This window comes from Cydia splendana, chromosome Z (genome assembly GCF_910591565.1).
Source record: "Cydia splendana chromosome Z, ilCydSple1.2, whole genome shotgun sequence".
NCBI lineage: Eukaryota > Metazoa > Arthropoda > Insecta > Lepidoptera > Tortricidae > Cydia > Cydia splendana.
The window spans coordinates 17,202,694-17,225,458 of NC_085987.1; the positions used below are offsets into that span (position 1 = coordinate 17,202,694).

The 22,765-nt window shown below is 37.2% G+C and overlaps 1 protein-coding gene across 1 annotated transcript; it reads right to left on the reverse strand.

Moving 5' to 3' along the window:
• Positions 1–369: 369 nt before the first annotated feature.
• Positions 370–21,951, reverse strand: LOC134804888 (uncharacterized). The gene is made up of 5 exons (XM_063778198.1): positions 21,931–21,951; positions 18,929–19,064; positions 15,768–15,928; positions 8,378–8,566; positions 370–658 (listed from the first exon to the last, which is right to left on the reverse strand). The coding sequence occupies exons 2-5, from the start codon at positions 19,059–19,061 to the stop codon at positions 485–487; spliced, it is 657 nt and encodes a 218-aa protein (XP_063634268.1). The 5' UTR covers positions 19,062–19,064; positions 21,931–21,951; the 3' UTR covers positions 370–484.
• Positions 21,952–22,765: the final 814 nt, after the last annotated feature.

Here is a 22,765-nt window from a genome sequence, read left to right on the forward strand (position 1 = left end):
AGTGCATCATAAAGGGAAAAAATAATAAGACATTATTTATGTATAAATTATAGCAGTCTTTATTGAAAGTAGTGAATACTTATAATGTAGAACATTTAACTGCCGCAATGATGATTACTCGTTAATTAAAAGTACTGAAATAAATATAAATAAAACTATTTACTTCAAGAAAAATGGGTCACATACCTAATAAAACAGCACAGTTTCTAGACGTAGATATCAACTTTATAAGATTACTGCATTAAAAAAAAATGTTTGGTTTTCACTGATTGATAACGAGATAACTTTAAAGCTATTAGAAACATAGCTTTAAAGTTATCTCGTTATCAAACAAACGAGATTCTCAACGCTCAATAGTCTCGACACAGAGTCGAAATATGAGGGCTACCTTAGCTTATTAGTGTCTTTGATTTCTTGTTTCATAATTTATCACATCCGAAAAGTAGTGTCGAGATTTGAGGAGGAAGGGGAGACGGGGATTATTCTAGACCCTGAGGTTGGGGTTGGTGTAGCGGACGTATTTGAGCAGTGCGTCGTTTTCCTCGCAGACGAAGGGCTTGCGATGGTGGCACGCCACGTCGTGCCAGTGCACGCCGTCGTTGTAAAAGTTGTTGAGGATGGCGATGCAGTGCTCGGCCGCGCCGCCCTGGATCAGCTCCTGAAGCAACATACGCGAGATTGAGATCCCATCGAAGGTAGGATGATAACAATTGTACGTATAGTTTGGACTTTTGCAAATAATATTTCTTCTGGTTAAAGTATACATGAGCAGTAACTAAACAATCTTGATCCGACTTACTTTTTCTACATTTTAATTTCAATATTTTCTTGTTTACCGACTTTTCAATTCATATTCTAGTAAATTAAATAATATATTTTAATCTAAAGAACTCATGTGTCAGAATGATCCTGAATGAATGGTTGAAAAAAGTTTCAGTTCAAATTATATTTTTATCGCTACCGTTCAATTAACTCATTGTATGAATAGTGAACAAATCTTTTTTTTTCTTCAAATTAATTAAAAAATAAGAAGAAAGGTATATATGACACCGTAAGATTGTGAACCCGTTAGTTTACAATCTAACGTAGGTTAGGTTAGGTTAGATTGTAATCTCCCTACCGTCAGTTTATAATTTATCTAGCGATATTATAAACTGACGAGTGTTTACAATTTAACGGTGACATATATAAAGTGGGTGTCATTCTGAATTCCTAACAACGTTTGTCCTAAAGTCACTTGCCCTAACTGGTTTGTCCTAATGGGCACATGCCCTAACGATCAATTGTCATAACGATTATTTTCCATAATGTAATGGTTAGCCTAAGACTCATTTGCCCTAAGCATTTGTACCATAACTATCAAGATCCCTAATGTTTTTTACCATATTCTTCGAAATCCCTAACAATGTTTGGCATAAAATAACATGTTCTAACTGTTTTGACCTAATGGCTATTACCCTAATGATCAATCGTCATAACAGTTACTTTTCCTATTGATCAATTATCATAACAATTACTTTCCATAATGAATGGTAACGAACTGTTGCCACAAAAGTGGGTTAGGTTAGGTTAGAACCGTGACCCTCGCAAAAACGAACTGTTGCCACAAAAGTGGGTTAGGTTAGGTTAGAACTGCGACCATTGTGAAAACGAAATGTTGCCACAAAAGTGGGTTAGGTTAGGTTAGAACTGTGATCCTCGCAAAAACGAACTGCTGTCACAAAAGTGGGTTAGGTTAGGTTAGAACTGTGACCATTGTAAAAACGAAATGCAATAGGGAAATCAAAATTAGGGCATACGAGTGTTAGGTCAAGCAACGATAGGCTAAATGAAATTAGGTAACATGATGGTTAGGATATATAATTTTTAGGCCTAACAATAATTAGGCAAAAAAATAATTATGCTACATAACATTAGGATAAATACTCAATATGGAAAGTGTCATTAGGGAAAAAGATATTAGGACAAAAAAAAATCGCCCATTCGATAATAGGGAAACCAAAATTAGGGAATACGCGCGTTAGGACATCTGCTCATTATGACAAACAATATTAGGGAATGCAAAGATAGGAGAAAAGATTTTAGGGATTCAGATATAGATCCATATAAAGTATATTCATCCCAAGTAACACACAAGCAGGATAATAGAGTAAAATTATCATCTTATTCAAATTAAAATTGCATAAATTTTGTGTATAAGCGGTGGAAATTACTAAATTCGGAATAAGAAAATATGTGGGCCTAGTGGGGCCTATATACCAATAAATGCTGAATAAATTTTGCATAGTATCGGTTTTGCATATTAAAGCTGAATAATACTTATTTCTTACACAGTTAGTCAGACATTATTCAGCTTAAAGCATTTGTGGTTACTAAAAGCTACATAATAGCAGCATTAGCAGCAATTAGCTGTATATATTTTGTGTCGTGAGATATTAAGCAGTCAATATTAAGAAAAATGTGATAGTGGCTACTAAATGCTGAAAAGAAGCGTCGGTGAAGACTTTCAACTGTATAAAAGCGGTTGCAGTTTCTGTTTTAATGCTAGTTTTTGAATAAAGGTGGACGCTGTTACTGGAAGCTGTAATGAAATCCACATATTATTTGTTATTCAGTAGCTGCATATATGGGTTAGTTATGGCTTTTATAGACATAACGTCTGAATAATAAATACTAAAACAACACCTATACTTAAGTTATAGCGATTTTAGTACACATATACTATCTTTTCTTGCTAAAAGCTGCAAAATGAACGCAATGAGCAGCGCTATTCAAACTACTGCTTAGTATCAACAAATGCGCGGTGGAGAGGGTTCCGTAGCTTTATAAGTTTATACACGGTCAACAGTGCTACTTGAGCCTGTTTGCTTTGAGCTTGACCGTGTTTTTATTTTATTTTGAACGCATCTTGCGTATTTATTCTTTAATCCAACCATTATTTAAAAAATCGAGGTTTAGTTTTCTTAACAATTCTCTTCGATTGGTTATTTTACACAAGATGCATTGTTGTTTTAATGACGTAAAACAATTGCTAGCTACCATCGTAAACACTGTTAACTGACTATTTGCATACCTTACTGCAACGAGATAAAGTTTACCAATGGCCATTTAAGGTTGTTGCTAGTTGGCAAATAAGGTGGCAAATGCTAGTTATTGATATTGTTGCATTAAAAACTTGTAGACTGGACTGGGTATGAGAAAAATTAAATAATCACCCCCATTAAAATATAGCGAAATCGATTCTCCACAATCGATCAATCGATTTTGAACAGACTTGTTTTTAGGTTTCAAGTGGGTCTACTCATACCCATCCCACACTATACTCGTACTCATACCTAAACAATACTGCCCATACCAAACTATACTTGTACTCATACCCGTGATACCCGCTACTAATATACCCGCACCTTCGCACCTATGCCATATTCATATTCATACCATACTTTAACCACACCCACCACACCATACTCATACTATACTCATCTTCGTACTCACTTCGTACATCTTTGCGTATACCTTTACCTACTACATATTTGTCGGAACTGATAACGGAAAAAATAACTGTGTAGTCTGCCGTGCCCCCAGATTTATCATATAACTTAAATATTATATCGCGTTTATAATACACTCGGCGTCACGGAAATCGCACACCCACGGATTTTTGTTTCAAGCCGTTATAAACCTTATGTTGTTGAAGGTAAAGTATGAGTGTGTGGGATCATTTTAAAGAGAATTTAACCCTTCATTTAAAAACAATGCAATAGTTACTAAAGAGTAAAAAAAAGGCACCTTTTTTAATAAGAAATAAAAATCGTATATTCATGCAAAAAAATCAACAAATTAAAACACAATAAAATCAACAAATATCGGAATACAAATGCCTAAAACTAAACTTAAAACCTAGTGTTGCCTCCTCTGGCCTTAATGACTGCCTCCATGCGAGCCTTCATGGACCTCACGAGAGACACGACGTATTCTTGAGGAATAGCATCCCACTCTTCAATGACGGCATCTCGAAGCTGTTCCAGGGTCGCAGGTGCAGGATTACGTGACCGCACCTTCCGTTTTAGCTGATCCCAAAGGTGCTCTATGGGATTCAGGTCCGGACTCCTTGCTGGCCACTGCATGACGGTGATCCCAACCTGATCAAGGTAGTCCCGAACAATCAACGCTGTGTGGGAGCGGGCGTTATCCTGCATGAATGTGAATCCAGGACCGACAAATTCGGCGTATGGAACCACATGGTCCTCCAGGATCTCTGTGATGTACCGATGAACAGTCATGGATCCCTGGCCTCGACCACCACCAGTGCGGGAAACACAAACGAGCTCGGTTTTGCCGGCGAGGGAAATGCCACCCCAGAACATGCAGGATCCTCCTCCGTATCCGACGGTTTCTTCAAGACAGGCCTGTGAATAACGTTCCCCTTGCCTCCTGTACACTTTTCTGCGCCTATCGTTGCAGAACAGGCACACCCTGGTCTCATCGGAGAAGAGGACAGCCTTCCATTGGTCGACCGTCCAAACCTTGTGTTCGCGAGCAAACTCACGTCTGACTCGCCGATGCTCTGCCGTCAATTTGGGACCCGTAGCCGCTCTATGGGGCATGATCTTCTTCTCCCGCAACTTTCTTCTTACTGTAGAGACACTCACCACCGTTCTCCGAACTGCTTGCAGCTGCTGCTGCAGCTGGACAGCGTTGGAGAAACGGTTCCGCAAAGACGTCGACACAATAAAGCGGTCGTCTCTTTCGGAAGTGCAGCGTTGTCCTCCGGATCCAGGCTTCCTAGTGAAGCTTCTAGTCCTCTGGAATCGATGAACTGCTCGGAGAACTCGGAAACGGCTTATGTTGAGTTGCCGAGCAACCGCAGACTGCGTCATTCCTGATTCCACCAGGGCTACTGCTTGAGCTGCTTCTGCTTCCGTGGTATCCATTTTCTTGGGGTGTTTTCTTTCTCCAGCTGTTCCGGTGTGACCTCTGTGAACTCTGGATACCGAATGACCCATATTCCACTTTTACCCCCCCTTTTAAACCTATCCAAGGTAACGCAACTAGCGACCCTTACAACGCGTATTGTAGGTGTTCTTTCAGAACGCCGTAATTTCGTGATTATTATTATTTTTCCCAAAAATGCTTTACTCATGTTTTAATGCTTATTAATTGTGCTTTTAAATGATGTATATATTGTGAGGGTATAATACATATGATAAGAGCTATATTCGCTTAAAACAAAAATCGGTGGGTGTGCGATTTCCGTGACGCCGAGTGTATTAGTAGGAAGTAGGATTGAATATTGCCCGTGTTACATACCTATAATGTATCTCATCAAACTAGTGAGGATCTATGTGGTTTTTACTATTTGTGTACAGAACCGTAATAGGCTTTAAGATTGAGAAAACTATTACTATTATACTGATGTTATTCAAAACTTGTTGTTCTAAAACCATTATTATCTAACATGTAGCTTAGTAACGCGAATAATGTGAATGCCTATTCAGAAATTTAGCACATAATAGCTGTGGCAGCAGCTTATATTCAGCACAGTCGGACGCCATTACGGTTGCTCATATTCTAACCTCTAAAATTAAATAGGAATTTAAAATGAACTGAAAAACCCATTTATATTCATTTATAAAACTAGTTTTATCGTAGCATAACTTGTTAAAGTACATTTTCTATCACTAAAACATCTAAACGCCGCAAAAAATTACAAATTTAAAAGTGGAGTACTACATTTTCTATATTTACTTTCTAAACAGTGCATTATTTACGCGGCGCTTTAAAATTTTAAATAAAATGTATATATATATTTACAGTAAAGTCGCATGCGCAATTAAACTGATGTTATGTAAACATCAAATCAATATATGGGTAATGTCCTCCTTATTTTGTATTCACTTCAGGCACTACACTTTGACACGAGTTCAGAAATTAAAATGGAAGACAAATCATACACAAATAGCTGAATATATTTTCTGTAACAATGCACTTTTGAACCAAAAGCTGCATAACGTGTGACTAACTGAGTCATTCTATACAAAGCTGGATAACTTTGGTTTAAAAGCGGTATAGAAGCTTTTGACAGCCTCTATACAAGTGTTATTCAGCGATTCAATGTGTGGGCACACACTAATACAGCTATTACATTACTGTTATTCAGTAATAAGCGGCGTGGGCTAGCCCACTTTGCGCCCAAACCTTCTGTATAACGTCTGTATAAGCGCTTATACAGACGTTATACAGCTACCTTATTCAGCATACAGTACGGAATGCTCTATTATTCAAACAATATTCAGCTACTTTTGTGTTACTTGGGATGTATTATATAACATTAATTGACCTTAGGTAGGTCGCTGGTCGTTATCTTCCTACCGTGAGGAAACTAGGGATTAATTGAAAGTAATACGTAGATATGTGTAGGAATAGGCAACCACACGGGGAGTTTAAATTCTCATTTTCTTAACCGTTTCACTACTTATATTTTTGTAGCGTACCTATAACTACTCTAGCCACCTACCCAACACCCATTACAGATGTATAAGTATAGTGCATAATTATTTTCTTTCGTATTTTCACGGAAACCTACGAACGTGTCTTGCTATTTTAGTCAGTCTCGGTACAAAAAGTACTGAGGTTGATTGAAGTAGCATGACAAATACGAACGTTTCCGAGAAAATACGATGGAAAACAATTATATTATGCACTAATGATGTACCGGTACAACCTGCACACCGGTCTTGTTAACTGATAGTGTTTTATATGTAACCTGGTTTTTTAGATAATACATATTTTCGACCTCTACCCTAGCCATTCTTCAAAGAAAAAGAAAACCTAAGTCGTGATGAACGTTCTGAACCGCTGTAACTTTTTAAACTTATAAGCCCTATTCATCTGATTTACATATCTAATAAAAAGTTGTTCTTCATTGCTATAGGCAATAAAATTTGAATATAAGTTTTTTTTTTGTTTTATGTACCTACCTACCTACGTTTATTTAATATAAACTACCCGTAGCTCCACTCCAGTACCTATACTACCTATTAGAAGCATTCATATAACGCGCAGGATCTTGAACCTCGGGGAGGCCACGGTCGGAGATACGAGTACTAGCCAAACCATTACGACATCGACTAAGCTGTGTTATCATCTGAATTAGCGACCTAAGAGGTCAGCCAGACAATGAAATTGTTTGCAAACGTAGTCTATGAATAGGTGAACACACATTCGAAATATTCGAATTGTATTAAATTTGCAAGATTTGTAAATCGTTGATCTCGCTGTCTTCCCATTGTTATGGTGAAGGCTGCAGGTAGTAAAATCACGTAATACCATAATGCAACCTTGGATGTCGCGAGGAAGCTACAAAGCGGATGCGGATGAGCCGAGATTGCCGCGACCGCAGCGGATTACGTTATTGTTTGTTTACTTCGCGGTTCCACGGGTTGCGCGCGCGGGCGCGGCCAGCATGGGGAAAGTAACGCACAAACAGTCGCACGCCGCGCCGACGCATTCCGAATAACGATGAGCTCTTTTTGAGCTTGCAACCTCTTGTTTGTAGAAAGTGGAGCCGCCTGGAGCGTACGCACATGCGGGTACGCCCTTCGGCGAATATTTCGCATACCCATAAATATTCACGACGCTTTCGTTTTCATTGCATGATAGGCCGGAATTCTCTTGGAATTTTTGAATTCTCCTAGGGACTTCTCATTCATCGACTACCGATATACATACCTATAACATCGATACAGTGTAGAACACGACATGTTAAAGAAGATTAAAAGTAGGGGTAATCAACAGGCGGTCTAATCTACCTACGGTCTAAAGAACAATCTCTTTCAGATAACTTTTGAGTAGGTTGTTGAAAATGTGAGAGAGATTTTAGTTAATAATTTTACATTTGATAACTTCAGTTCAGTGTTTTATTTTTTTAATTCCATGTTCAGAGTCTGTGTTAGTTCTTTAGTGTTAACAAATATTCCATTAGTTTCTTTATAAAATAAATATATAGTCATCTTTTTTATAAATTACTTCTTTTATGTTATGTCCTACATTATATCGATATATATATATTGGGAGTCGATAAGTGAGAAATCCCTATGACATGACAGTTCAACAATGCCACGAGAATTCCGACCTCTGTGCATGACATCCACAAAATAGTAGGCAGGTACGAAAGCGTCGTCGCGTAAATGTTTTATGACAAGCATTACTTAACAACTCACGGAATCGGTTCCGTTGCATCACGAACTTCATAAGGAACAGTGGGTGTTGTAATGTCATTATTGTGAGTTACCTACTAATTACACAAAATCGCGATGGGGAGACGTTGTGCAGTGCGCACTGTGCAATCATGCGAGCAGGAAACTGTAACACGTACCCTGTTGTCGGGTTGAGGCTTGCCGATGCCGCCACCCTCGGACCAGTCGTTCTGCTGGCGGTTGGTGGTGGGCGCCAGCTTCTGCAGCTCCGCGGTCCAGAACCACCCGTTCACCTCGTTAGGAAGCAAATCGGGCCGGTTGCAGCCTTTGAAGTCACACATACGACCCGATGTCCAGATGTACTTGACCTAAAATATTACACAACGTGTAAACTGCTGATGAATATTAAACAAGCGTAGGGTCTATTAAACATATCGATAACATTTAAAAACTGTGGTCATCTCAAACTACAACTAAATCTTAGCGGACACCCAGATGCAGAGGTCTCTGCGTGTCGCCTTCTCATTATCATAACAATACCATGTCGACGACGGAGCAATCGCCAATTTGGCACCGACACAATCGAATCGTTTACTTTGCATAAATACCCGTCTGTTACGTGAATGAATGAATGATGATAATTTCAAAAGACGAGTCTTCTAACAATGGTAACGGAAAGTAGCATTGCTGACATATAGGACGGCAATTCTTCTCAATCACATGGACATTTAGTTACCTGCCTTTTAGTGATATATACCATTGTCTACTGATCTCTACAAGTATGTAGTTACGAGCCCCGGGAAGGGACATACTGGTGTATTCTGATTTTAATAACAGGTTATGAATTAGATCTGGATGGCAAAAAATTTCGGGATTTTGGGACTTAAGTCGGGAAAAAAAAACATTCAAATTAAAGTAATTGTATTAAAAAGAACGATATTTTACATTATTGACACTACGTTAGCTACGCGCTCGACGCGGGTCGCTCGCTCGCTCGTCGACAGTTTGGAACATGAAATTATTGTTTTATAACGTGAAGCTGTTTTTCGGGACAATGTTCACTTCGTCGGGAATCGGGAATACATGCTAAAAATCGGGAGAATCCCGCCAAATCCCGACCATCTGGCAACCCTATATGGATCTGAACTGTCAGTTAAATGTGAAGTTTTTGATTGAAGAAATGTTTTTACTACGAATCACTTAAAAAAGGGGGATTTACTATAATAGAAGTGGAATATTCAATGCAAGTAATAAAAATTCTACATTACTTAACTTATGTAGGTACCTACCTATATATATTCTACTCTATTGTAACTACCATGAGAGGCTATATATACTGGGTCAAGCAAATCTTGTCAGTAGCAAACGGCGGCAAATTTGAAAACTCGCGGGTTAGCAACACTGTGTCCGAATAATTCGAAAATCGCGTGTCATCTGTGTTTTATCTGTGGAATGTGGATCGCGAATGACAGCCATCATCTTTGTTTACATTCTGAATCGATTCTATTTCAAGATATATTTCTGCTGTGTCACCATTAAATACCAATATATTAAATAAGATTGTGCTTAATCAAAGCTAAGATGCCTACAATGCCTACAGTGCCAACTGAGAAATCTAATAAAATATTAAAATCCAGTAGGACATCTACCTGCTGAAGCAATGATTTTATTCATACATTCTTGTTTAACGGCATAGTCCACTTCTAATTTTATTTTGAGATCTTCAAATTAGATAATAATTTTTATCAACATCACACACCGCTTTTAAATTGTCCGTCCATAGCCATACCTATTAATAACAATTTGAAACATTTTCAATACAGAATCCGCGAGTGACAATTTGAATTGAAGGGAAAGCGGAAAAAAAAAGTTTTGGTTCGATGTACATTGTACATTGCTGCATTTCTTAGCGCAATACTACTCTTTGAGTGTTGCCCTACTTTAGTTTGCTTTACATTGCTACTGACAAGATTGCTTGACGCACTTATAGTAGTATACCCTATAATGGACGTGGAACCGGTAATGGGACAAAAAACCACAAATCCTCTAAAATAAGTATCTATAAGTAGCAAGGCCTATTGACTTCCTTGGAATGACGTGACCCTTCATAATTGTGCATGTGTGCTCCGTTCCTAGAGGAGGATTGCCAGTAATTACCATAAAAATATTTTACTACAGCAACATTGCTAGAACTGGCTTCGTCTATACGATTTCTAGGAACAAATCCAATTATTTTATCAAATATATTTTGATTTGTATTTTATGAAGTAGTTGAAGTCATATGTAAATTATTATCTATTTCAGTTTGTCTTTGTCTATGTTCATAAAATCTATGAAGGGTAGACGTGCCTCTACCCTCCATGATAAAATTAAAAAAAATCTTTGTCAATAGGCCTCTTTGATAGGCCTTGATTTGGGTCTGGCCGGTAAGAACATAGGCAAGACAAAAGTCTGTAATGTCAATGCTGTCATTAAAGTCATTTAACGTAAAAATATCAGTTTTCATATAAAACGATTTATTCACTTGAAATATATTTATTTACCTATTAATTTTAAAAATAAAAACGATTCATATGTACGAGCAACATATCTAAATGCGTCTTCGCACAGACTTAGTTAAAATTAACCCGTTGTAGTAAACCAGAAACAGCGATAATTTCAAGGTAAGAAATACATAAATATATTAATCTTTAAATAAAAATGAGCGTACTAATTGCCAAATTCAAATATAATAATTTAATCTTACTATCCCCGTAAGTCCCGCGGACGCTATATCGCGTCCGAAATTTTAATCAAAATTTATCATAGATGTAAAACCTCACATTGTTTCAGCTGGTAAATTTAGACCCGGTAGCAATTAGCGACGTTAGTAATTAGGCAGTTAGATTATATTGTTTAATTTGTGACTGTTTTGTTTTAGAGAGTGAATCAGCAGATGGCTTGAGCGTGAGATAACAATATAATCCTGGGCCGTCATATGATTTCTTGGAAAAAGCTCAAAGGGCACGTATCTGCCGCATATCCAGACTACCGGGATACCGGTGAACAAGAACGCTACGCGGAGCTGTGAAGCAGAAAATGTCCGATAACCGGATAGATGTAATAACAACTTGTAACCATTTGCCATATCAATGTATGTATTCATATGTATTGCTCCTAACATATATACAGTAATCCTAATAGGAATGAAAATATTTATATCTTAATATACTTTTTTGTTGCCTTTTATATTTGACGAATTTCTAAATATAGTACCTAATCATTACCTTTTAACGTATTTTTTATTTTTTTTTGTGATATGCTAATTTAAGAGCCCATGAACGTGCACACTAGCGCCGCTGCTAAATAATCGTGATTATTTAAATTTAATGACAGGTATTTAAAAAAGGGGGCCGCTACGGACTGTATTGTGTATTTAAGTACCTTTTGAATACATCAAACTAGTTTTTATGTTACTGGATTCGTCAATCTACGCGTCCAAAGTTAAAACGGCCGTTTTTGTTTTGAGCTCATAGATCGACTAATCCAGCAACATAAAAACTAGTTCGATGTATTCAAAAGGTACTTAAATACACAATACAGTCAGTAGCGGCCCCCTTTTTGAAATACCTGTCGCTAAATTTAAATAATCACGATTATTTAGCAGTGGCGCTAGTGTGCACGTTGATGGGCTCTTAAAAACCTGACCCCAACAAAAAAGAAAAAATACAAAAAGAAATTCCCTCTCCGGGATTCGAACCCAGGACCATTAGCTTCCTGAACAGGATTACTGCCAATACCCGCTAGGCTAAACGGGTTGTCAATTCTAATTACAATGGTATCCTACCAGAGCGCTAGTAGTATAAACGAACTTTTGAAAGGGACATTTTTTTGTATGGAGTTATCGTTCTTCTCCTAGTGAGTATTATATTCTTTGATAAGTAGTTTATAAACACTGGCTATATTTTATCATAAATAAGAGTCCTAGAGCTGTTTCAGTTTGAATTTTTATTAAATTCGGTTACTTTTTAAGAAATTGGCGTCAACCCAAAAGTTGTCGTGTCACTGAAAAAAAATACCACTAAGAATTCTAAAGAGGCCGTGATCGATTTTAGAGCAGAAATGTGAAATTGATGGATTTGGTCGTTGAAATTGTACACCTTTTGTTACGTAATATCTAAATAGCAAGTATTGGTTTCTATTAGCACGTCTTTTCATCTTGGCTTTTAATAATGAGGTCGCCGGTAATACATGACGAGAAGGGGCAGTTTTTAAAAATTCATTAAACAATTATGGTAGTAAATTATACTAAATGATGTATAAGAACAATTTCAGGAAATGTTGTCGATTGTTTAAGTATCAAAATTACGTTGAAATTAAGTCGAGTTTCAAAGAAATTGTCACCTGTTTTGAAGTAATTTCTGGAGAAAATTGATTTCGTCTAACTTTCGTTTACATTAACGTCATAATAGCAAAAATGTAGCCTACAAAAGTTCGAGTACAGGATATGTGTAATACAAATTTACCATTTTTTCAAAGTCATAATAACAAAAATGTAGCCTACAAAAGTTCGAGTACAGGATATGTGTAATACAAATTTACCATTTTTAGCAGTCCAAACTTTACGAAATTTACAAATAAGATCAACAAAATCAGTGCTTTACACGCGTTTACCTAAACGTCCTTCAGAAAAAAAATCATTACTAATATAGTGAGTCTGTTTTCAAAAATATGATCAACAAAGTCAAGATGGGAAGACGTGCGAATAGAAACCAGTACTTGTTATTTCTATTAGGTAGCACAAAGTCTAGAATTTCTTCATCAAAATCTATCAATTTTACATTTTTGCGACTAAAATCGATGACGGCCTCTTAACAACTTCGTTAAAAGAGGTGAGTTAATTTATTAAATTTTAATTAATTAATACTTGATGAAAACTAGAATGCGTTACCGTGAGATAAGGTATACAAGTAATTCTCAAGAAAGTGGCATCGACAGGTTAAAGTTAATGATGAACATTTTTTTTTGTATTTTTTTTTACTTTTAAGAATGAAAAATATGTTTTACCACTTCAAGTACGGTGGTTAGCTTGATACTTACCTAATATTTTGCCATAGTTATGATCTAATAGTACATTATTGTCGAGGCTCGGAAGTAGCTACTTGCAGGCTGAGGATTCGTTTTAAACGGACGACCTTGGGAGTCCGTTTAATTGAATCCGAAGCCAGCAAGTAGCCTTCCAGCCGAGTCATATATAGTGCTTTTCTCAAAAATGGTGCAAGAAATATAAATATCATAGAAATATTTTACAAAAGCAACGTTCTTGCTGCATTTCTGTGTATGAGTCAGATGTAATACCGCGCATGTACAGGTTGGTACAGGTTAACAGTGAAAATATCCTTGGACAAACTTCGTGCGTGAATATTGTTGTAAAAAAATATATATAAGGCCTGTGCAAAGTACATTTGAAAAGGTATTGTTTATGTAATTATATAGCATCATATTTTATTTACATAAATTGGTGCTTATAAAATCTAAAGAACTAAAACTGGAAGAGCGATGCTTTTGGACAAGACAGGTTACAGTGAAAAGTGCTACTCTTTATTTTTTATAAATATAAGTATTAAATTTTAATAAAAATAATGACTTGGCCTCGATAAACATTGTTTTAGTTTATCTAGATACATTTTTGTTTCATATGAGAAAGAGCAAATAAACATACATTCAATTCAAAAACTCGATGACAGGTTAAGATGCCACTATTTTGAGAATCACTCATACAACACACTATGTTGTGACTCCACAGATGTAAAAAAATAGTGGTATTTGGCCCAATCCCATTATAGGAGCTGTAAAACTGCATACCTCCTATGATGGGACAATTTACATAATGATGCTTGCCATGCCATAATTTCATGTTTAAACAATACAGAATTAAAATGTAGTTACGAAATATGTCAACCAGGAGGTATGCTCGGACTTCGGATAAATTAATATCGTTTATACAAACTTTTATTTAACTTGCCCTGTTAGTTAGTGTGGGTCAAATCTTGGTAGCTGAATTTGACCCACTTTCCGATTTCCGATTGAGTTGAAATTTTGTATACGTAATTAAGTATGCAAATCGGATGATAATGCAATATTATGATAACATGGACCTGATCTGATGATGGAGACAGGAGTTGGCCATGGGAACTCTGCGATAAACGCTAACTAATTGTGTTTGGGTAAGTATATTAGAATTGTCCCGATGGGTCTAATCTAATACAATAATAATTGTCTATGGAAAGAAAAATACATTCAGCGATAACAGCTTATACCAAAAATTGATTGTTTTGCCATAACTTATTCCCTATTTCAATATTTTATACTGATAGAGCAATGTCCATTATAGGGGGCCCATTACTGGATCCACGTCCATTACCGGGGTTCCATTACTGGAGCTTTGGTGTCCATGACTGGAGAAAAAAACATAGTTTTAATTTGTTAAGTATGTGGAAACTTATTGCAGTATCTTTGATACAACACGCCTGAAACATGAAAGACGGATAGGACATTCATCTTGTAACACGCTAAGCGGTAGACCATTTACATGTATCAGGGAAATATCACAAATACTCCAAATTTCCTCTTAAATGTCCCATGACTGGTGCTGTTACCATAAGTAGTGAGTGATAGGAGTGAGTAGGGCTGTAGATTATAGAGTACGTCTAATCTAAGCTAACTCTACTGCACCGACTTTGCATTCGAGCGCTTCAGTATTGAACCTACCATCACCATAAATATCATATTTTCATAAGATATAATAAATTTGCAATGAAAGTTAGGAACTTCCTGTGCTTACTCTCTCGGTCCTCGATCAGGAGCCCATAAGGTTTGACCTGTTCTACTGCCTGCCATATGTAGTTACTATATTGTAGTGTGCCATTCATGCCATTGATTCAAACCTCACTCTAAAACACATGAATACATATTAAGCACCTTGACCGCAGTGAGCTAGTCCCATCGCATTATAAAGTTCAAGGTAAGGTATTTTATCGGCTGTAACTCTCGTAGGTAAACTTTCCTTTTTTTCCAAATATTGCCTTTTTGAATAGGACACATTAAAAACAATGGACACTGTCACTCTTAAATCGATACTTTCAAAAATACGCATGCAATTATTTCATCATTTTCATCTAGGATATCAGTCACTTTCACACGCATGCCATAAAAGAATAGGCCGACATTCTTTCGAAACCACACGACGACGTTACGGAAAACAAAACGTTTTTTTATGAAATCCTGACTTCTAATGAGTCACTTTCTATTTCTATCGTTTAACTTTGAATGATATTCCGAGTCGCGGTCACGGTGAGGTTTGTGCTATTCAGAACACATGAGAAGCGTGAACGGTTTGCTAATTCTCCGAGTTGGCGAGGATCGGCGTCACCGAAGGGGACAATCCGTGTCAAGGATCCACGAGGATGAATTGATTAGGACGCTAGGTACTAAGAGTCCCGGTGCCAAGTGCCATATCTATTAGGTACTGATGATTGGAGTATCTACGAGGATACAATGAAGTGGTAAAAATCGGTTAAAAGTGGTCACCTTGTCCTGCACTATGCGGGCCTTGACCCACTCGTTCTCGTTGCTCGTCTCCAGCGACACGAGGTCCATGCACCGCTGGCGGCAGTAGTTGCGCGCGCTCAGCCAGTCCTCTTCCACGCCCCGCAGCGCTGGATCTCGCCAAGAGAAGAAATACCCTTTGTCTGTGGGATTAGTCAAATTTCGCCGTATTATAATAATGTTCTGGTAACTATAAAGTAATACCTGGTAGTCAATGTAATTGGTTACATCGGTAGCAATAAATAAAATTTTTGTTGATGATATGATGATAATGTTGATTTATATTTGAACATTTATGGCCATATTACTAACTGATGATTATTAAATTACCCTCTTGATTGAAAAGTGCACAGTTCTTATTGGCTTATTCATTTCAAAGTCTCTAACGATGCACAGCTGCATACAAAACAATAAGGCGTGAGAAGTGTTACGGGAAATAAATACATATTAGAAACTGACTGCTTTCGATACATTGTAAAAGAAAGATGAAACTTAAGAGCATTCGTGATATGTCATCTATTGTTTATGTAGCTAATTGTTAGAGTTAAGAAATAGGTATGCTACCTACCTATGTCGTTTTTCATGCAATATTTTTAAACAACGTACAGTCAACTGTAAAAATATAAACAAATCATCTCAAAAATATGTCCCATTAACTCTTATGTAAGTGAATTAAGAACTATGGAACATATTTATGAGTAAGTTGTCTACACCCATATTTTTACCGTTGACCTTTTTGTTCCTACCTAATTGTGCAAACACGTACAGTGTTTGCACAATTAGGTAGGTACATTATTGATATTAATTACCTACTGGTAAATACATACTTACCAGAGATTTACTGTGATAAAGGAAACTCAATATTTGTATTCAATAAAAAGCGATAATTGTATTCAACAAAAAGCGAAGAATACGAAGATGTCCTGATCCGTTTCTACGACCTACTTATATTTAAATATTTTTCAATATTTTTATGCAAAATCAGACACCTTTCATACGGGACTGAAGATTATAAAACGTGGCAACGCGCAGCTCAGTAAATTAAAAAAGTCTGACAGGGCAATCGCTTTGCCATATGCGCCGCACCTGAAGGCCTACCGCCAACATCGAAAAATCGAAAATCGTTATCTGCCTCTCTATCGCTCTTGCTTATTCGAGTAATGAACTGAATTACATATTATGCTGCGACGGCGTTATCGCGGAAAACATGTAGGTACATACCACACATATTTGTCGCAGTAAATAAAATAAAAAAACTAAAGATAAAGAGGCTCTGGAACCCTAAACTCTCTAATCTAAAGAGTCAATTAGCTAATAGATACCTTCGCTGGCCGAAGGAGGATAACGTTCCAGTTTGTTTTACTAATTAAGTATGTAGTTATCTCGTTAAAAACTTATCTCATATTTCCGGGAACAGGGATATGTTTACTTTGTGAGTTCTTATCAAAATATTTCGGTAATTTCCTTTCCAGGTAGAGATAGAACATTTCCTCAAAGTGTCCGGACGATTCGCGAGACTTACTGTAGGGGCCTTTAACTTTGTTCTTTTGACAACGACCCTTAAGTTAAGAATAAGTATTGTTATTTACCTACACGTAATCAGCTTTATTACGTCATAAACAGCCTTTCGGGGTTAGCCTAGGGCATGCAGTACCGGTCCCGGTACCAAGAATTTCATTTCCCGGTTCTGGGCATGGCCGGGACCGGGATTCCCGGTTCTTCCCGGTTCTCAAGGCATCTTATGATTATTTTTAAGAAATTGTTTGTGTTAGCGTACAATCTTAATGACTGACTTATTTTCATATAAATAATTGCATAAGTATTTATTTTATTACAAAAAAAAAAAACACTAATTGGCGTTCCAACATATTTTACGAAATTAACCGGCAGCACACGTTGCTTCCGCTTGGGCCGAGCCACACGGCCGTAGCGTGGTCGATGCACTCAGCACTATGACGGCACGGCATACAGGAGTTAAAAAATTGACCCGAGAACGGAATATTTTCATATAAAACCAACTTCCTAGAAGAAGAATATTCGACTAATACCATCCTATTTAAGATTTAAAAGTTGTTTAAAGATATAGCTTAAGTCACCCGGGTCAAAATGTATAGATAGACACCTAATTCATCTAAATAGGTGTAAATTAGTAGCTTTAAGGCTCCATCGGGACATATAACACAAACGTACATATATTGCTAATAAATAGTCCTTTATGTAACCGGTATAAAAGTACTGAGCGATGTTTCAGATAAAAACAATATTGAAATAGAAACATGGGTACATTTTTACAACTTACCATTATTCGTACTACTTTTAAATTAAATCGTAAATTCGTCAGGTTATTTGGGTCCTCCGTTTTGTAGTACCATTATAAAATGTTATTTAATGTCGCTAGGTAAAGTACTAAAACATTACTACTATTGAAATGGGAATAAATAGTCATATGATGAGAACCGGGAAGTACCGGTACCGGGTCTTCAGTACCGATTCTTTTGACACTATATAATTCCCGGGAATTCCCGGGAATTTGAGAACCGGGAATTCCCGGGAGCATGCTCTAGGTTAGCCGAACTGTTCGATACTTATATGTATTTTACCAGACGAGACAAACTGCTAGTGTTTGGGCTATGATGATGAGGGATATCAAAGATACAAAATGTAGGTACTACGAGTAAGTCATACCTAGAATTAAATAAACCTACAGTACGGCTACCACCAGTTATAACACTGACATATTAGCTCGCGTCTACGTAAATTACTTTCTATGCATCTCGCTTGCACTAATATGCGAGTACGAGCGAGATGTATATGTAGAAAGTAAGTTATCAAAATCAAAAATCAAAATATACTTTATTCATGTAGGCCTAGCAACAAGCTCTTATGAATCGTACATTAATCTTAATCTAATTATCAGAGCAATTTATTGATGTTAATATTATTCCATAGTATATTCCGTTACTTACACGTAAGTGAATATGTCAATGTCAAAACTGGTGGTAGTGGTACTGGTGCGCTTGAGGTTGTGGCAAAACCGCTCGCTCACTCGTGTACTTCCAACTTCGGACCCGCAGTCCGGGAGACGGGAGAAGACGAATGGGGTATGTACTTAAAAAAGTATTCAAACTAAAGTAATGACTAACTGTCAGCATATCGCTCGTGGATGACGCGCTGCACGCACTGCGAGGGCACGGGCGGCTCCAGGATGCGCCCGTTGGGGAACTGCGCGTGCGCCACCGCAACGAGCGCCACTACTGCTGCTGCCAATAGATGCATTTTCTGAAACAATTAAGCTAGCTAACAAAACGCTTTTTGTCTTCACTTGGGCTCTATACCAACTTACTTTATTACTCCTCTACTTAAAAACGATTTCAAGCGACCAGGCCGAAGCGAAATAGTTTAAGTATATTATTAGAGTTAGACCAAGAAAAGTCTGCAGCGATTTTGATAGCCCACGCAGTGCAAGTGTTATTTTAAACGTCAAACGTCTATGAAATAATGACGTATTAAATAACACTTGCACTGCGTGGGCTGTCAAAATCGCTGCAGGCTTTTCTTGGTCTAACCTACCTAATTTATCTTTGGGCATTTCGGTTACTGCGCGTAGTAGGTATCTAGGTATAGAAGTTTCCTCGGTCTCACCCAGAGCTTAATGACAAATTAATAAGAAAGTTGTAAGTAAATTGTAAAAGTGACTTAATTCATAATATTTTACCTGTAGGTACCTACCTACCTAATTCATGTCCTATCTACAGAAGTAACAAGTGGTAGGTATGTAATGTACCATACGAGATCAAAGTTATTAGACTTATTAGCGCCTACCGCCTAGTGCCTTTAGTAGTTATAGACTCTACCTACTCTTGCTCGGGTCCTTAGACCAGCACTTGTACCAAAAACGAACGTTGCTCTATTTTATAAATATTCTTTTTTTAATATACATAGTTTCATAAGATATTTTTATTTTAAGAAGTAACTTATTTTGTAAGTACGGGCATGTTGGGATTTGATAGTTAATTAGAGGTAAGTTGATAAGTATTTAATTATTTTTTAGGCATGTACCTAGATAATGTAAGAATAGTACTTTATAATAGATAGCTTTTCAGTCGAGTACCGTAATTAGGCAACGAAGCTTGCTGAGTTGCCTAAGTAAGGTACGAGATTGAAAAGATTGATTATATCAGTATTATATACAATACTTTTACTACGAGTCATCTAAAATAATATATTTTTTTACTATAAAACCTAAATAATTAATGAAAATTGGTATCTCAGTAGACAAAAATAGTCGTGCGTTTATGTCTTTTCTATGGGAGCGCGGTGGAATGTGATTAGTCAAATTCATTTATAGTTGACTACAGCGTATCGAAATGAATATTATAGTTGAGTTGGGAGTCCAAACATGAAATGTACGCACTTATAGTTTGGCATACGAAATCTTAAGGGGCCCACTGATTACCAGTTTGCCGGACGATATCAGCCTGTAAGCAGTGGGGAGACACTCCTGACTTCGGTCGAACTCGGCACCGTTCGGCTCAGCATTGCTCCGAGCAATTATTAGGGTTGGCACCACTTGACTTCCTTGTGCGTGCACGACCACTGATAAGATAATCACTTGAATTTTGAAACCCTAAATAGCCGAAAGGGATAGCATGATTCGACCCTGAATCGCTGTCAAACTTCGGGTTTGTAGGAAGTGTCCTTTCTGTACGGTAGTACTATTATTTCTTCTGTGCTGTAAGTTAAACGCGAAATTTGACAGCTCCGAACAACTGACCGGCTGATATCGTCCGGCGAACTGGCAATCTGTGGGCCCCTTTAATTCAACCATTACAGTCAAGCAGTAGAAAAATTAAGTTATCTACTGGTTGACTGTAATGGTTGAAAATTAAATGATCTTAGTAAAACGCCTGTACACAGTTAACGACTCAAACCACCTATACCTACGTTCTCACTGCGCGTGACGTGATGTAGGTAAAAGCTTGATTGTCCTATGAACTATGTCACGTGTCACGTCTAGCGACTACCATGTATCATAGTGGACGTGTAGAAAACAAGTTCCATAGGTTAACATTTCAGTTACTTACCTATTATCAGATCATTAATATTTATGATTGTAAAATATGTATGTAGAATATTTATAGCTTTACTTTTAATTTTAAATAAAGAATGACACGAACGATGTACATTTAGGAGGTTAATAAATGTTAAATTCACATAAAATAAAATACATTTAAGGGTGAGTAAGTACGCACGTACTAAATTAAGTACTGGACAGAGGGTACGAGAATTGTGAGGGGCGCACTGCGGAGCCGATTCCACTTTCTTTGAAAATATGCTGGCAGCGGCAGCCGGGACCCGGACCGGTCCCTGGAGGATTAGAAAGCGACCTTGCCCTGGAGGAGGGCGTTCCTCCCATGACCTTTGGGCTCGCAACCATCTTCAACTTTACGACACTCGATAAAGTTCTAATTAAATCAAAAGATTACTCGCTCTACAAGTTAATAAAAAAACCTTCGCAGCAATAGGTAGGTATAACAAAATGGCAAAGCTGTTAGATAAATAGCAGAAATATTATAAAACAGTAATAAAAAACCATAATAGTCATCAAAAAAAGCGGTCCCATTTTTCACCATTTTTTATAGACCCGGTGTTTTTGTACCGGTGTTTGGTACCTACCTACCTACCTACAGTAACTTGTTTAGAATGGATCGCGATCCTTTTGAGCACCATTATTTTATTAAGCGGATGAGTTAATTTTCAATAAATTGACAACTACCTACCCTACCACAATCAAACGAAATAATCCATTACCTACCATCATCATCATGCTACCCGTATCATGGAATTAAAATCGGCAAAAGATTAAAAAAAATTAAACTATCATTAACCTTGTTTGATAAGGGTCTTAACCGATTTTTTCAATCATCTAATGCATTTTTTTCGGGAACTATTTTTTCTGCTCTATACGGCACGACCGAGGCTTGGACACGATTTTAGACCACCACACATACGAAAGGTTATAGAAAATTACTTTAAATAATAAATACTTAATTATTTTATTATGATCAAGTAATTGAGGACCTAACTAACAACTGAAATTAAGTTGTTATCGTAAGAGTAGGTATGGTAAGCTTGTAACACTTACCGTGGAGGATGCGCCTGCGTTGGGTACCTGTCACAAACTGCTGCGAGAGTGCCGCGCGCACGTTTTATATGGTGGAAATATGCGTAAACAGCGCCTTGCGCGCGCGCACCCTTGCCTCGCCACGGCACATGAAAACTTCTGGACATCTACATACTAACATAAACGCACAATTGTTTTCCTCGGCCTCTCGGTTGTACGAAATTAGTAATACCTATGCCAAATATTTGTGTCGAGTCGAGGCCGCGGGTATCCTGCACTAAATTTTACGTGATCTACGGATTACGAGTACTTACTTACGCGGAGAACGAAAGCTTTTAATACCTAGTGCTGCTCCTTAGCTCGATTTAGTATGGAGCTATAGTCCCATCCAGCAGAAAGCACGAAAGAATAAAAAGAAGTAGAAACACGCTGAGAAGTTATAGTCCCCCCTCCCGCCCCGCCCACTTTTTTGTTTTTATACATTTTTATGAAAACTGTGAAAGCTACAATAAAAATGTTAAGAAGAAGAATATTCTCCATAAAATGCAGTATAAATATTTGCGATTTTGAATATTTCACTTTTTTGTAGAAAATTTTGTGTAGATTATTAACGTTTAACAACATTTCTTGATATCGGCCACCGTTTACGAGTTATTTAAGAAAAACTAAAAAAAGGGACCTTAGAAGTGATTATAATTAACTTTCCCGCGTTAATATCTCTTTGAATATTGATCCTAGCGAAAAATTGTACGGAATCTTTCTTGTAGGCAATTTTATGCAGATTACTTATGTGTAAGAACATTTTTTGCTATAAGCCACCGTTTAAGAGTTATTTACGTATTTAAAACAAAAAAAA

Excerpts from the sequence above, each read along its gene's own strand:
- LOC134804888 (XM_063778198.1), bottom strand. The coding sequence starts at position 19,061 with ATGCATCTATTGGCAGCAGCAGTAGTGGCGCTCGTTGCGGTGGCGCAC. Across the intron at positions 8,567-15,767 it reads CCCGCATAGTGCAGGACAAG|GTCAAGTACATCTGGACATC; the intron begins GTGACCACTTTT and ends GTAATATTTTAG. Across the intron at positions 659-8,377 it reads AGCCTCAACCCGACAACAGG|GAGCTGATCCAGGGCGGCGC; the intron begins GTACGTGTTACA and ends ATGTTGCTTCAG.